The 17019-nt window shown below is 45.0% G+C and overlaps 1 protein-coding gene across 2 annotated transcripts; it reads right to left on the bottom strand.

Annotated features, from left to right (window-relative positions):
• Positions 1–1269: 1269 nt before the first annotated feature.
• Positions 1270–17017, bottom strand: AURKA (aurora kinase A). Of its 2 annotated transcripts, none has more exons than XM_086332684.1 (9): positions 16954–17017; positions 13837–13880; positions 12580–12859; positions 11111–11165; positions 9920–10111; positions 9008–9146; positions 4334–4482; positions 2061–2235; positions 1270–1920 (listed from the first exon to the last, which is right to left on the bottom strand). In XM_086332684.1, exons 2-9 carry the CDS (start codon positions 13873–13875, stop codon positions 1741–1743), a joined length of 1209 nt encoding a protein of 402 aa, XP_086188810.1. In that variant the 5' UTR covers positions 13876–13880; positions 16954–17017; the 3' UTR covers positions 1270–1740. The 2 variants fall into 2 exon arrangements, with proteins under 2 accessions (XP_086188810.1, XP_086188811.1); XM_086332685.1 differs by having other exon boundaries at positions 16914–17017.
• Between the last annotated feature and the right edge of the window lie 2 nt (positions 17018–17019).

The following is a 17019-nucleotide window of genomic DNA, read 5'->3' on the forward strand; positions in this document are numbered from 1 at the left end:
TCCTCATGGCATCTCATTTCTAGGCCGAGACTGAACAGCTGGTGAAAAGAATTACCTGTGGACTGCAAGCAGACTTATCTGTGGACTTGGGTTTCAAGTTGACACAGATGTCACAACTCTAGGGTGTCCCATGGGGACCAGGTGACCAGGGTAAGGGAAGCCCCGGCCAGCTGTACTGAGGGGGCAGCAGTGTCCACTTGTATGAACCACTTTGAACACTGGCAGCACCCAGACTCTGATTCGGCTGGGGAGGGAGTCTGGCTGGGTGAACACTTTTACCACAGAATCAAGACCGAGGGCCAAACTGGGAAAATCAGGTTGCCGGGAGCTGGCTCACCCGACACGTGGAGCTCCTCACCATGCTGTCAAGAACATGGTCAGAGCCCAGAAGTGGGCGGGTGTGGACATGGATGGCTGACCCCTCCCCTCTGTCCAGCCAGACCACCTGCAGCTCTAGTGAACCCCCAGCAGCCCCCATGCCGGGATCACTCACTTCTGTGAGCTATTGCTGACTGGGCAGGTGACTCCTCAGGATGAGGACTCCAGCGGGCTGTGGTCATGCACAATGGTGAATGTCCACCGCCCAGGACAGGGACCAAGGCTCGGGGGCACCAGGGACATTGGAGGGTGCTGGCTGCGCTCACACCCGCTCCTGGTGTTCCCCGGCAGAGCACCCCACTTCCAGTTCCCCCCACCAATGGGCCATATTTCCTGCAGGGCCCTCCCTCAGGCTGCAAGGACCTCTTGCCACACCTGCCTCTACACTTTAAATCCTGTCTTTCAAGTCCAACTAAGAGGCTCCTTCCCCAGGGCCCTGCTCCCTTTCTGTTCCCTAACCCATCACAAGGTGCCTGCTGGTTGACTCTTCCTCCCTCCCCCACCCCCAGGAGTGTAGGACGAGGGATGAGGGAAGGAAGGGAATGAAGGAAGGCTCATATGTCCATGGGCCTGCCGACCTCCCCCTCCCCACCACCTAGTGACAGGATTAGCCCAGTTTCTCAAAGTGTCTGTCAAATGTGAACTCCGGGGGGATGCACTGTAATGGCAAGGTGACACATGTGAGAACTTTATAAAAACATCAACACCATGAGAGAAAACAAGGCTTTACCATTTAGAAAGGGCTGAGACACCCTTGTGCCCCAAGACTCAGGCAAGCCCATGCTCCTGCCTCAGTCCCACCAGGTGAGTGACTGAGGACCCACAAGCAGGCCAAGCAGGGGTGCTGGACAGACACCGAACAGTCCTGAAGGGATGCTGTGGAGGTAAAGATACAAGTCTATACAAAAGTCTTTATTTTAACATTTAAAAGGAAGAATCACATGTTCATTCTGACCGCGTTACCAGACAGGGCCACCCGATAAGTTACACACACACAGGACTGGGAAGGTTATTGCACAGTGTTTCAAGGGTCGAGGCAGGACTAGGCATGACCCCCTTCCCCACAGCCAGGCTCTGAGTCCATCTTCCATGAGGACCCCTTACTCCAAATAGGCTGCGGGGTGGCTGCCCTCAAACCTTGCCTGCGGATTGATTCTATAACCAGTGAAGTTATTAGCACGATTCTCATGGCTGCTCCCACTGCTGCAGAGTGTGGTGTCTGCGAAAGTGGGACTCCGAGCACTGCCTGCTTGTCAGCAGCATGTCCTGTGGAGTCTCGATGGCGGGCAGGCCACAGGGAGACATGCCAGCAGCCTGCTCCAGGACAGGCAGCCCTGGGCTAAGGATCTCTGCCCCCGAAGATTAAGACTGTTTGCTAGTTGATTCTTTTTTCTGACAACTTGATGGTTTTGAGTTGGCTATGATCCAGGGGTGTTCAAGTACTTCTTTGAGGGTAGGCCTCTGGCTGGGGTTGTGCTTCAACAGTCTTGAAATGAGGTCCCTGGCTCCCTCGGGCACGCAGTCAGGGAATGTGAATTCCACCTGGATGAGTACACAGTAAGTGACAAGAGTCACAACGTGGCTCAGAGAGAACACGAGAAATACTCAGATCATAGCCTCCTGTCAAGGCCGATAAGGAAGGAATTCTAACAACGATGGGTGCCTCTGTAGTGAGGCCTTACCCGTGATATTCTTCTGTAGGTCTCCTGGTATGTGTCTGCCTCAAAAGGAGGCTTCCCGACGAGGAACTCATAGCAAAGCACCCCAAGGCTCCAGAGGTCCACTTTCTCGTCGTGCATCCGGCCCTCAATCATCTCAGGGGGCAGGTAGTCCAGCGTGCCACAGAGGGTGGTCCTCCTGAAAACACAGGCAGGCTCAGGTTGACGTGCTACTGTTTCTATTATCATGACAGCTGCTCAAAGTCACCAACCATTCCACTAACACTGAGCGCTTTTCCTAGGCTAGCTCCTGTGCTACAAAGCAGGTGCTATTATAAATCCATTTTTAGATGGGGCGCTGTACCAGACCTCACAGCTAGCAATCATGTGGCACCCCAAATATGTCTAATTCCAGAACTTCCTTAAATGATATATAAGATTTAAAGTATCACCACTATAAAACTGTGTGAACAACTAGGGAAATTTGAACATGGACTAAATAGTAGATATTAACAAGACTAGGTTTCTTAGGTGTGATGATGGTTGTGATTATACAGGACAATGTCCTTATTTTCAGGACGTGCCTACTACCGAAGCACTCAAAGGATGAAGCATGCTGTCTGTCACTTGTTTTTGAAGGTTCACCAAAATGTAGACACATTCAATATGGTAAAATGTTAACAACTGTTGGGAGTATAGGCACTGGATAGGCAGGTGATCAATTCAGCGTGTCTGTTTTTATAACAGAGGTTGGAAACAGACATCAAAACAGGAGCAAAGGCTAGGCAGATTTTGCTGCCTTGTACCAGTTATTCTTTGGTGCCACTGGTGCCCAGCGAGCACACAAATGTTCACTCACCTAAAGGAACTGCCACTGTAGACTCCTAGCCTCTCACCACCACTGGATTTGGGAGAAGGCCCAGATCAAGAGCCTCAAAAGATAGCACAGTAACCTGAGAGCTCTTACAGTTAACCAGCTATGTGAAGCCAGGCCAAGTGACCAAAATTTTATATGATATCCTCTTTATCTTTCCTGTCGTGATGACACCACCGGGCGGGCCAAGGTCCAGCTTAGCCCTGTGGTGCTACAGCCATTGCTGTTTGCCTCACTAGAGGCCAACAGCTCCCACTTGTGACAACCAGATTTTTTTCCCCAAAAACAAAGAGAGACTGCACTAGCAGATTCAGTGCCTTGCTGGAAACAATTAGGAGTGATCTGTATTAAAAACAAATCTCACACTCAACAGCATCCATGTTGGACTATACAGTTTTTTAACTGGCTTTAAAGTAATCTGGTTACAATTTTTTTAAGACCTACCCCAAAGCTGACAAACTCTTAGCAGTAGATGTATGCTTTTAATTGCCCTACTTCACACATGGTTTCAAAAGCTCATTGAAACCCAACTTAAAAACAGGAGAAAATGTTTTAGCTCTGTTTACAGAGTTCACTTAAATTGTTTCATTAGGTTGATCTCTCTGCTTTAAGAGGAGATAGGAAAAGACTGCTCTGTTGACAGGAGCAGACCAAAGAATCTTTAACCACCACCCTGAAAGCTCCATCCAAACTAGTTTGGTTCCTTTAAGCTCTCAGTTCTAGAGCTCTGCAGGTGCTGCCCTCAGACCTCGTAGAACTCGTGTCTCCTGGCCTGGAGGCAGTGGAGTTTCCCTCCCACAGTCAGTCAGGTGTTATTCCCCCTCTACACACTGCATTTCATTCTGTGATACACTTGTCATATCTTTTACCTATTTGTCCCCTTCACTCTAAGGATAGTATGCATCTTTAACCCCAGGATGCTGCTACTGCTAAGTCGCTTCAGTCGTGTCTGACTCTGTGCGACCCCATAGATGGCAGCCCACCAGGCTCCCCCGTCCCTGGGATTCTCCAGGCAAGAACACTGGAGTGGGTTGCCATTTCCTTCCCCAATGCATGAAAGTGAAGAAGTCAAAGTGAAGGCGCTCAGTTGGGTCCGCCTCTTAGCGACCTCATGGACTGCAGCCTACCAGGCTCCTCCGTCCATGGGATTTTCTAGGCAAGAGTACTGGAGTGGGGTGCCATTGCCTTGTCCGTAACCCCAGGATAAACATCCACAAATGGCTGCACAGTAAAAATGTTCTTGAAAACACTAGTTTCCTGCCAGGCCTAAATTACTCCAAAGCATGTATATCCGTTACCTGACCCAACCGCCCACAACATCTATGCTTACATTTACTTATAGTAAATATTTAACTATTCAGCTCATTAGCCCCTAGGCTTTTGCTAAACCAAACAAACAAGTTCCATCTCTGAAGTTACATACCTGGAGGATGGGGCATGTACTGACCACCCAAAATCGGCGATCTTAAGCTCTCCAGCTGATCCAAGGAGCAGGTTCTCTGGCTTAATGTCTCTGTGAATAACTCTCTTTGAATGACAGTAGGACAAGGCATTTGCCAATTCTGTGATATACTATTAAAACAGAAAGTATTGGAAATCTGTTTTAGATTTATATAACAGGTTAATTTTAGACATCTCTTCTGAAAGGAAACTCAACATAGATTTTAACATGTTTTGTAGATTTGAAAGCAAAAACTAGAGACAGTGGATGACTCTACAAGAAAACAAACCAATTGAGGGTTCAGCATGAAGCACAGGTGACTCTGTGCTAGGTCTGCTGACACAGCAGGTGCGACACTGGAAGACAGGAGAACACAAGGCGCCACCACATCCGCACCTGGCGATTTATGGCCCGGGAGCCATCAATTATGACAATACTGAAAAACTGGTACAAATGAGGGGGTCAGACCGGAAGCAATTTTTAACATTCTTAAAGAAAAACTTTAGAGTCCATTCCCATTGTTAAAACTAAGGCAAAATTACAACAAAACGGTTTGTTTGAAGCTATAAACTTAAGCAAGCCCAGGATTTGCTTTAACATGTAAATGAGAATTGTTTTCTAATATGTTGAAAGAATATATTTAGTTCTGACTGACGTTTGAGAAGTGTTGGTTTCTCAAAAAGTAATTCTAAACAGGACTGAACATGTTATACCAAAAAGGTTTACCAAATGAAGGGGTACAAACCAGATGTTATCATCAGAAAGGACATTTTTCATTGCTTTCCACCAAAATTTAGACCATAAACTTAAATAAACCATAAATAAACTGAAAGCAAAGGCAAAGAAAGCTCGTCTCCTGCACCAAAGTGGGTGATGTCCTAAGAGGATACAGTACGATTCCAGACGACAATGGGCTGCCCCTGCTCATACCCGGCAGGAACCAGCGCTCTCTGCATCCACCCCCTCCACACGCCCTCATTAAGATTATGGATTATGTGTAAAGGTCCCTAACACTTCTCCAAAACTAGTTTTAATTAATCAGGAAAGAAAAACAGGTGTGTGTGTGTGTCAGGAAAGAAAAACAGGTGTGTGTGTGTGTGTAAACTACTAGGTAATCTAGAAAGAACCAATCTTTTACTTCCTTTCAAGCAGCTATCTGTTTATACCAAAGTAAACTCCACTGGATTGAAGAAAACTGAGTACAAACATTACTTGCCAATTAAAGAAGAAACTAGCTTGCCTAGTTAATATTTAAAAAGCAAATAAAATAGATTTTTACTTATCCAAAGGGCAAATATTTAAGTTGAAATAGTATGTCCTCATTGCACAGACAGAACCAAAGCGGTCATTCACCAACAGTGCTGTGATTTCAGTAGAAGATAAAAGTAAAACCACTCCAATTTAATGCCATTTAGATCAAGGCCAAAAAGATAAGTGAACATACTACCCAGAGACCTCCACCAAGAAATAGAACAAAGTAACCACCATTCTATAGGCCCTTCATCTGCTAATTCAACAAAAAACAGTCCAAATTAAGACTTCTTCAAACAATTTTCACATTAATAAAGAAGAGTACAATCCATGAAAAAAAAAAAAAAGGCAAAACAAAAACCTGATATGTTGGATTTTAAGATTAAAAATGTCTGCCCATGAAAGACACAGTTAAGAGAAGGAAAGCACAAGCCACAGAAGGGGAGAAAATGTTTGTAAAACACATGATAAAGAACTCATATCACAAATACACGTGGATTCTTAAAACTCAGTAAGGCAACAACAAAAAAATTCTTAATGGGCCAAAGGTCTGAACCTGGGTTCGATCCCTGGGTTGGGAAGATCCCCTGGAGAAGGGAAGGCTACCCACTCCAGTATTCTGGCCTGGAGAATTCCATGGACTGTACAGTCTACTATACTGTAGTATACTGTATACTATACAGTACTATATATACTGTACAGTACTACACTGTAGTATACTATATACTGTATACTATACTATATTGTACTGTACTGTACTACAGTACAGTCTACTATACTGTATAGTCCATGGAGTCACAAAGAGTTGGACATGACTGAGCAACTTTCACTTTCAAAGGTCTGAACAGACCTCAAAGATGCTACAGAGATGGAAAATAAACACCTGAAAAGATGCTCAACCTTGCATGTCATTAGAGAACTGCAAATTAAAGCAATGAGACACCACTGTACACCTACTGGGAAGACTGAAATTGAAAAAGCACGACAGCACCACTTGCGGGTGGGGAGCCACAGGCACGCTCATGCGTGGGTGGGAATGCACAGATGGTAGGCATATCCACTGCAGAAGACTGCTGACAGTTTCCACAAAGCTAAATGTAGACTTACCATACAAGCCAGCAAGCACACCCCTAGGTATCTACCCAGCAGATAAGAAAACTTGTGTCCCACAAAAAGCCACATGCAACTGTTTATAGCAGCTTTACTCGTAATCAAAGACTACAAGCAACCAAGATACCCTTCAACAAATGAAGCAATAAACCAAGGTAGAGCCATATGATGGAGTATTATTCAGCAATAAAGAGAAATGAACCATCAAACCCTGAGAGGATACAGATGAACCTCAAATGCATACGGTTGTTCCCCACGAGGGTAACTGGTTAACAATTCTGACACCACTACACATGAACACTGGAATTGGATAAAAGGATAGCCGAAGCTGGAATCCAAGTTTCTCAGCGTTGGAGTGGAGGTTACAATAAGCAAGGGAGGAGGGTAAAATGATCCATGTGATAAGGGACTCATGTTTACTATAGATACAGGTGGATAATTATAAATGCTTTTAGATACATGCAAATACTGAGATTACAATACACACATCTCAATGCTCTCTTTCAGCTGAAAGCCCAGAAGTAGTAACAGTAGCAATGAGCACATCCAGCACCCAGATCAAGGCTTCTGATAACATTTTCCAATAAAAGGAAGCAAAGCTCCTGAGAGAAATAATGAATTCTAAGGCTTAGAAAATGTATAAGACGAAGCTGGAGCACCTTATAGCACCGACAAACAGAAAGTGCTTTTAAAAAAAACACAGGCCCACACTCCCCACAATGATGGGGACAAGTCAGAAGGACACAGGCACTGTGTAAAAGAGCAGCCGGTGGCCAAATCTGGAACAAGCAATGAGAGCAAAGTGCTATTAGATTAACAGCACCTCAAAGTATCAAGCATCTGAGTCCATACTCAGAAATATTTAAGTAAATCAATAAGGGAGAAAAGACAGCTGTGTGGTACAGAATTCCAAATAATTTATGTCGATACCCTGCCCTGTAGGAGAAGAGCTGTTCCTCTGAAAAGGGAGAGAGAGTAACTCTACAGAGGAGAAGCCTGACAAACACTACCCCAGCCGGGTGGTCAAGACCAACTCCTGGGGATGAGTCAGGTCAGTAGCTTGTATCCTTAGAGAATGCATTTCACCTCTGACCTCCCTCCCAAAACCCATGACCCTAATCTAAAGTTATGACCAACCTAGATAGCATATTCAAAAGCAGAGACATTACTTTGCCAACAAAGGTCCGTCTAATCAAGGCTATGGTTTTTCCAGTGGTCATGTATGGATGTGAGAGTTGGACTATAAAGAAAGCTGAGAGCCGAAGAATTGATGCTTTTGAACTGTGGTGTTGGAGAAGACTCTTCAGAGTCCCTTGGGCTGCAAGGAGATCCAACCAGTCCATCCTAAAGGAGATCAGTCCTGGGTCTTCATTGGAAGGACTGATGCTGAAGCTGAAACTTCAATACTTTGGCCACCTGATGCAAAGAGCTGACTCATTTGAAAAGACCCTGATGCTGGGAAAGATTGAGGGCAGGAGCAGAAGGGGACGACAGAGGATGAGATAGTTGCATGGCATCATCGACATGGGTTTGGGTGGACTCCAGGAGTTGGTGATGGACAGGGAGGCCTGGCGTGCTGCAGTTCATGGGGTCACGAAGAGTCAAACATGACTGAAAGATTGAACTGAACTGAATCTATTCATGAGAAACAAAGGAAATCTGAATCTAAGTGTGGATTTCAGTCAGTAGTTATGTACTAGTGGTCCATTAGTTATAACAGTTGTACCACACAGATATAAAGTAGTAATAGAAGTCAGATGTGCATGGAAAAAGTCAGTCTGCACTATCTTCAATTGTTCTGTAAATCTAAAACTAATCAAAAATACATTCTTCTCTTTTTTAAACAGGGTAACTATTTATATATATTTCCACAGAAACAGCTGTGGAAACCAACCACAAGATTTCATTTGGTATTTGGTTTTATCTGTATATAAGGTACACCTAAGCTACTCTGATTTTCCCATTTCCCATACTTGATCCTATTAAGCCAGTGGTCCCCAACCTTTTTGGCACCAGGGACCAATTTTGTGGAAGAGAACTTTTCCACAGACCTGGGGTAGGGCAGATGGTTTCGGGATGACTCAAGTGCATTACATTTATTGTGTGCTTTATTTCTATTATTACATCAGCCTGACCCCAGATCATCAGGCATTAGATCCCAGAGGTTAGGGACCCCTGTATTAAGCTAGCTTTCCATGAAACAAAGCCCCCTCTATTACATAATGAAAGGTACGGCGCTATGTAGGACAGGCATAGAGTAAACAGAATTAGTCTGGACAGTAAATGAAAACTCACTGTGGCAGTTCTCTGCTCATCAAACTTTGACAGTTTCTGAAGTTCTCTATAGACAGCTCCGAGGGGTGCATATTCCAAAATTAAGTAGACTCTGGTAGCGTCGTGGAAATAACCATACAGTCTGAGGATGTTTGGATGCCTGCAATGAAAGATGGACACTGGTATGGGGGGTCATCTGTACTGAGTATCAGACCCCTCATGTGACACCAGTGGTGAGAACTGCTGTTGGTCGCAGATCCCACCTTCTACTCCCCTTGAAAATGTGAAGCTATGAACCCACTGTAAGAAAAAGACGTACACTGCTATCAATTTACATGCATTTCAAGGTATTAAACCTGGACCTCAGGTTTAGTTAAGACTATTTCCTTCCTTCGGGAACCATCTGTATTCTTAGGGGGAAAGAATTCAGCTAAATATTAAGTCTCCGAAAATTTAAAAAAAAAAAAAAAAAAAAGATGTGCCATTCCCACAGTAGTTTGAAACTCAAATACCATGAGACAGACAACGCAGACCATGTTCAATAACGGCAGCAGATGTGCTGTGGAGGACTTTGGACAGCTGAGCACAGGCTAGCTGAGAGTTTTTTTAATTCAATGAAAACAAAAAGATCCACTGGCCAAAGTCAACCTGTAGGCTACCAGTGTGCAACCTGAACTCAAAATAAGAGGTATCATTCCTTTAATCATCCACCAAAACAAAACAAAACTCATCCAGTAAATTACTCCATTAACAAAACAAACCTTCAAGCAATTTTTCCAAACCACAGCAGTTAAGTCTAGATAAATCTTTGAAAAAGTGATGAATTTAGTCATTCTTTGCAGTACTATGAAGCCAGCCTTCTACAAAGAAGTTCATAAACATTGAAGTCTAAGTTCTGTATGCCACTCTCCCGGACATCATCTGAAGACTTACCTGAGATGTGACTGTATTTCTACTTCTCTTCTCAGCTGATGCTCAACGCCTGCCTTCTCCAGCTGAGCTTTGAATAATACTTTAAGAGCCAGAATAAACTTGCTTTGTTTTTCTCTTGCCAAATAAACATTACCAAACTTTCCTTTACCCAGCGGGCGACCAATTTCAAAATCTTCCAAAGCCCATTGCCTTCTGGGGAAGAATTGAACATTTTAAAATGTAAAGAAAACACATCCTTTCTAATGAGATATATTAATGAGTAGCAGACATCCCAGTCCTATAAATAATTCTATACTCAAAGTTGTATTCAGCACGTATCCTCGGCAAGAACCAAACCACAGCCTCCTCTGAATGAGTCTGGACTTCTGGAGCTGACGCACTTGCTGGGAAGTGTCCTGAGACAGTACTATGCTCTGAGCACAGACCTATTAGCAATGATGCTAAGACCATAGGAGGATTAGAGAAGGAACTGGAGAAGGAAGAAGGCTCCAGAAACAACTGGGAGCCTCTTTCAAATGGACTCCTCTAGCCGTGGAGACGCCACCACTCTCTGGGGTGGAGAACCACTCTGGGAAAGCAAACAGGATGGAGCCTACAGGACAGTGGGCTGGGAACCACTGGATGAGACTCTCAGAAAGTTTCTGGTAGGCAGCTAGAGCAAAAAAGGCTGTGGGTTTATTCCTGTCACCTTCTATTACATGCTAGAGTCTAGACAGTTCAGAGACTGAGAGCAAGGGAAAATACAGCCAAGACCAATACAGTAATTGTATCAATGCTTTCAAAATACTCTACAGTCAAGTATTTGTCCATAGGGCTGCAAGAGGACCACATTTTGTTGTTTAACTTCCACCTCTTTATTAGAAGTAGTAGAGAAGCATACATAAACTGTAGGCAGTAGTTACTTCTGAGGGTAGAGAGGAAGTTTCACTTGATTTCTGTAACAGATTCTAAGTCAAATATGTCTTTTCTAAATGTGAAAAGCAGTAAGAAAAACTCGAGTCTCTCATAAACATCATTAAAATCCCTTCTCTCTTTGAAGATCTAGAAAATATAGATGTTTCAAATTTCCAAGTAAAAGTACAAAGGTCTATTTTTAACAGGCCGGTTCCTATAACTAAATTTGCAATTAAATGACTGAGTATGTTCTAGTAGAATGATGGTACAGAACTTTGTACATAAGATAAAACTTACTTTTTTGATTCTTCATTTTTTTGTTTTGATGCCACTTCCTTCTCAGGATTATTTCCTAAATAGAATAAGTTAACAGTCTTTGATTAGAGATGAATCGAAGAGTGGTCACCAAAATATCAGTGGTATGCCCAGAATTACAGATCTCGACTATTTTTGGTTTTATTTTAAAAAGGAAAAAGATAACTACACTGTAACCTGACTCCTGCCATTTGAAGTCTGTATAAAGCTTTGAGAGTAAAGATAAGCAGATACATCATAGGCCCTCAGATAATCTAAAAATTCAAGGCTGTGTAGATTCTCCCTGGAGCTTCGGTTTCTAAATGAAGAGCTTCTAAACAGAGTTACCAGTCTTCCCATCCATAACAACTCATCACCTCTTCCCCAGGAGGTGGGTCAGCATCAGACAATGTGCAACAAAACATGAGCCCGCCAGCACCCTCCTTCCACTGTGTTAGCAGCCGAGGGGAAATTACGCTGGACATTCCTACTTGCGTATTTCCAGCATGTCAACCTCCAACAGCAGCAGTTTGCTCTGGTGAGATATTTGAATTCAGGTCTAAACTGTCGTCTTTCCCTCGACATGATCTCGGTTTAGTGGTTTAATGCCAGTGGTATAACCACCATCCCCATGTCTGGCTTACCGCCCAATTCCGTCAAGTTGGCATCCTAAGTGAGCTCTCAGATCTGTCTCAGTCACTCTGCCCTGGTTGTGTCTGAGTAAGTTAATGCTTCGAAGTCTTAGCTTCCTCCTCCACAAAATCGAGGTAGAAACTATGGTTGCCTCTGTAGAGTGCTTACGAGGACATAATGACACAATGTGGATGAAGGAAGCCTGCTATGGAGCACTCAACAACTGGTAAATAGTAACTATTAACACCGACCCAGCTCAGGCCCCTGCAATACTGGAGCCAAACCCCAGTGGCCTCCCTCCTACCTGCTACCCCTGGGTCCAGCATTGCTATTCTTCAATTCATCCCACATATCCAGATAAGCTTTCTCTAAGAGGCAAGGCAGCCCCTCCTCTGCTCAAAAACCTATCAGCAGCTTCCCAGTACATAGGGGACAAAGCCCTGCTGAGGCTGACAGTGCCCACCCCGACCTCGCCCCGCCTGCCTCAGTCCACTCACTCCCCCAACCCCCAGCACTTCTCTCCACACTCCAGAACCTTGGAATTTTTCAGTTCTAAGTGTACTTGCTAAAAGAATCCCCTCTGCCCCAGTAAGCAATCCAAAGAACACGGGGCTGCTGTTGTGTCTTCCCTGGCTGCCCACCTCTTTAGAAGGGTGGGGGTCAGGCCTGGCCCACAGTAGACTTGTTACTCCACCCCGACATCAGATGCTGTCCCCATCCTCAGTAGAAATGACGTAAAAGCTAGGGTTCCAAATAGTAAACACACATCTGTATATGTGGTAGTTTTTTTTTAGCAAATAAAAGAATGGCTCTCCAGTGAGCCTAAGAAGACTGCTTACCAGGCGCTGGTGGCTGGGGTTGTTTGCTCTTCTGGGTGTTACTTGGCGGCCTGGTGACAGGACGAGGGGCACTGGCTGCCTGTGGTGGCTTCTGCTTCAGGGTCTGTACTGGTTTCTGGATGGAGACTAGCTTCTGTGCTTGTGAAGGAACACGCTGCGAGGAATTTGTGGGACACAGGACACGCTGAGCCTGGCCGCTGTTTACAGACACTGGATTCTGAGAGGGAAACTGCTGAGCTACTGGAACACGTTTTGGGCCATCACTAAGTGGAACTGCAGTCTAGATGGGGGAGGAAAAAGGAATGTGATGGTCTTCATAAAGGAAAGCTGAGTATCTTGAGAGTATTCCAAAGGTCTGTCTTCTAATACAGCAATATAATGACTGTCACTGGAGAAGGAAATGGCAACCCACTCCAGTATTCTTGCCTGGAGAACCCCAGGGACAGAGGAGCCTGGTGGGCTGCCATCTATGGGGTCACACAGTGTCGGACACGACTGAAGCAACTTAGCAGCAGCAGCAGCAATGATAACAGATGGACAGGGAAACCGACTGGAATCAGCACTTGCAGAGGGTACACTTAGTATAGGGCTGAAATACCTGAATGACACCTCCTACCCGCTCCCCAACACCCTACCCCTAAAAGTCATGTCCCCATTAAAAAAATGTTCATTAACTAAACTTTTATCTAAAAAGTGAGTCATTAAACACTTTCTAAGAATTCTCAGTGACTTGGGAATTATTCTTTAGCAAGAAGCTACAATTCAGAAACTTTATACTAAAATCCCAATTCCACTGAAATTTCTTCAACAATACTTGTATTTTTTCAGTCTTTTCTCTAAACATATCAAATATTCAATAGTGATTATCTTTGCGTGAAGTTTTGTATTTGCCACATGTTCCACAAAAAGCTAATTATATAATTTTTTTAATAGTGATGAGCACAGTTTTAATGTCCCCAAAGCTAATTACTATTGATTTACTAGTGTTTCAGTTTCCAAGTACTCACAAAACGGATCTGAGGCAAAAGAGGAAACAAACATAGGCTCTTCAAAAACTTAGAGCAAAATAAAAGTTACACTGAGAGAAGCAACAGAGCCTTGATGAATGCTGAGAAAAGCAACGAGTTCCCACCCAGGGACGTGGTGGAGGAACCACAGTCACATCTCAAAGGAAAGGTGAAAACAACTCTAGACTTGAACCCAGCTTCCCTTTGGGTTTTACAAAAGGGATCTGAGATTCCTGATTATTCAATTTACCTTAGGCCCTGAGATGCAGTTTTCTTTACATCTGTCCATGATGCCTGAAAAGAAAAAAGAACCACCTTTAATTTGTAAAAATCCATCTGCTTCAAAGTGTCACACTGGATCAGGGTTAAAAATCCTGATGAAAAAAAAAGCCTCAGCATCACCCAGAATTTTACATGATTTGTTGTCCAATGAAGGCCGATAAGGGAGCAGCATTTTCTCTTGTGATAGAGCATAAGTATGGGGCTTACATCAGGTTCAGGTGTGGGGCCTTTCTCTCCCCTCACTCACTGCATCCCATCCTCTCCCCTCCCTGGTACTCCAACCCCACTCCTGAACTGCGTTGTCCCTTTCTCCCATCATCTCTCTAATGAATCCCTTCCATCAGTCAACAGGCCGGCTTCCTTAAGTGCTGCCTTAAAAAAAAAAAAGTCCTCTTTACCCTTAAATTGACTCAAACTATGACCACATCTCTGGCTTCCCCTTTCAGCAGCAGAACTGGGCAACAGTTGTCTCAATCACTTCCCTCACCAGGCTGCAGGCTCCCTCCCACAGGGTTTTCATCCCCACCTGGCTCCAGGCTGACCCCACTGTTGCCAGATCCAAAGGTCAATTCTCAGCCTTCCCCTCAGAAGCATTCCCAGCATTCCAGGGGGTCCTGCACTCTATTCCTGCACAGACTTGTCTACTAGCTGTCCCAAAGCAAACACCTTTGCTGATGATCCTCACCTGTGCCACCAATCTCAGTGTCTAGGGTAACCGTGGAAGGGATTCCCCACTCTCTGTCTACACCTTCCTAGGGCCCCAGGGCTCTAAACATCTCTATTAGGAGAATGCAAATTGGTGCCTTCTGCCCTCTCCTCTCCTGCCAGGCTCTCTATCACCTGCTAAGCATGCCCCAGGAAAGCCTGCCAGGCATCTCAACCCAACACACCAAATGAAATCTCTTTTTCCCCCGGCTTTCAATACCACCCATAGGCTGAGGACCCCCAAATTTCCATCTCGAGCCCAAAGCTCTCCTCTGAACTCCTACCACCTGGTAATCTGAGTGGCATCTCAATCTTAACCTGTCCCCAAATGATGTCCTGCTTCCTCCCAATCCCCATTCCCCTTAACCTGCTCTCTCCATCCTGCCAGTTGCTCAAGTCTAAAGTCCTATAATCTTTTACATGGTTCTCCCTCAAACCCTGTATCTAAGCCATCAGCGTATCCTACAGGCTCTATTTTGAAAATCACTGCTCACAACATTTCCTACTCCCACCTGGTCAAACCACAATTTTCTCTCCCTTCAATTATTTGCAAAAAGCTCCCAGTGGTTACTCTGCTTTCACCTTTGCCCCATTATGGTCCATTTGCAACACCGAGCCCAGTGATCCCTCTAACAAGTCAGATATACGGATCCTTGGGCCAGAGAAACCTTTATCCATTTCTCTTGCTCCCTAAATTCTAGAATCCAGTCAGAAAGCACTCTTCAGACCCCCACTTTCACATCTACTTTATAAGCAAATAAATAACTCCACCTGCAAGAGGAGACCAGACTAAAGAATCTGGAGTCCTTATATCAAACAGCCATTCAGAAATAGGCAAGAAAAGGAAATACATTCTCCTATCATGTGAACCATAATTTCACCCACGCTGTGGTGCCTTCTTCACTCTCCCTGACAGTTACAAGCAGCTGACTCATGAGATCACATAGCTCTACAGACACTAGTTTTATAGAAGCTATCATTCGCTCCAGGTAATACACTTTTCCTTCTCAGGAAGAATAACGGAACAGAATGGACTAAGTCTCTGATTCAGAATTCCGCAGAGAGCCACAGAAGACAGTGTCTCAGGTGATTCTGGACTCCAGCCAAGTTCGAGAGTCTCATGTCCAGACAACCTGCATAAGATCCCTGCACTTCAAACTGGAGATCCTACTAGTCTACATAGAAAAGCAGATTTAATAGCACTGTGGGTGGAGACTTTTCCTTCCTTCATCAAACCTGCAAATTACCCGCACATATGAAGGAGAGTGGAGAGGAAATGAGTATGCTCTGAAACACGTTTAATTCAAACAACAAGGAAGGTTAAGGATGAAAAGAAAACCGTGAAAGTCAAGGATGGTAGCCACATGTACATCAGGAGGACAACTGTTAGAAATGGAGACTTTGGAGCCCAACTCTAGACCTAACAAATTAAGACCCTGCGTTTCAAAGACATCCCCAGATGACCAGTATTCACCGGGCATACACCAGTTCTCAATGAAACATCAGAATCACCTGCAGAGCTTGATAAAAATACAAACACCTGAGTCCAACGCCCAAGCACTTCTGATCCCTTGCCTGCATGGGTCGAGTCTAACTCTGTGCAACCCTATGGACTGTAGCTCACCAGACTTCTCTGTCTATGGGATTCTCCAGGCAAGAATACTGGAGTGGGTTGCCATGCCCTCCTCCAGGGAGGGCCAGGGATCGAACCTGAGTCGCTTCCATCTCCTGAGGGTTCTTTACTACTAGCGCCACCTGGGAAGCCCCTCTTATCCCTTAGGTGGGTTTATATTTTTAACTAGAACGCTCAAGTAACCCCTATAAAGGTAATCAGGGTCTACGGTTTGAGAAACACTGGCTTCCAGGTTTATTTATTCACCCACTCATCCATGCTGCCCGGACAAGGGCCTTTCCTGGCTAGTCTATTCAAACTAGCCCACTTCCTAGTACTCATCCCTACCGGAAGTTATCTTGCTAGTTTACCGTCTGTCTCCTCACCCCCCACCCCTAGAACGTAAATTCCAAGACGGCAAAAAACATTCTGCATTCTTTCCTACCCAGGTGCTCACTTAACATGAGAATCCCATCAGAAAGCACCCCCCCCACCCCCACAACCCCATTCACTCCGGGTGTTCAATAAACACCAGGCGGCATGTTACAAGGCATATCGGTATCCAAGCACAGAAGGGAGGGTGCAGGGAAAGCACGGGGGGCGGGGGAGGGGGTTGGGGAGAAGGAAGCTCTGTCGCCCCGACCTCCCCTCGTTGACCCAGCGATCCCCAAGACCGCTTCCCTCCCACCAAACCACAAAGGCCACCCTGGGTCCGCCCGCCCGCCTGCCTGCCAGCCAGCCGCAGAGAAATGCCCCAGGTCTACGCACCTGTGGACTCCCACCTCCGACCCAAAGAAACCAAGTCCTCCCGAGAGCTCAGCCGTTAAGATTCAA

Source organism: Bos grunniens, chromosome 13, assembly GCF_055505025.1.
Source record: "Bos grunniens cultivar Pamir isolate PY7600 chromosome 13, Bosgru_T2T1.0, whole genome shotgun sequence".
NCBI lineage: Eukaryota > Metazoa > Chordata > Mammalia > Artiodactyla > Bovidae > Bos > Bos grunniens.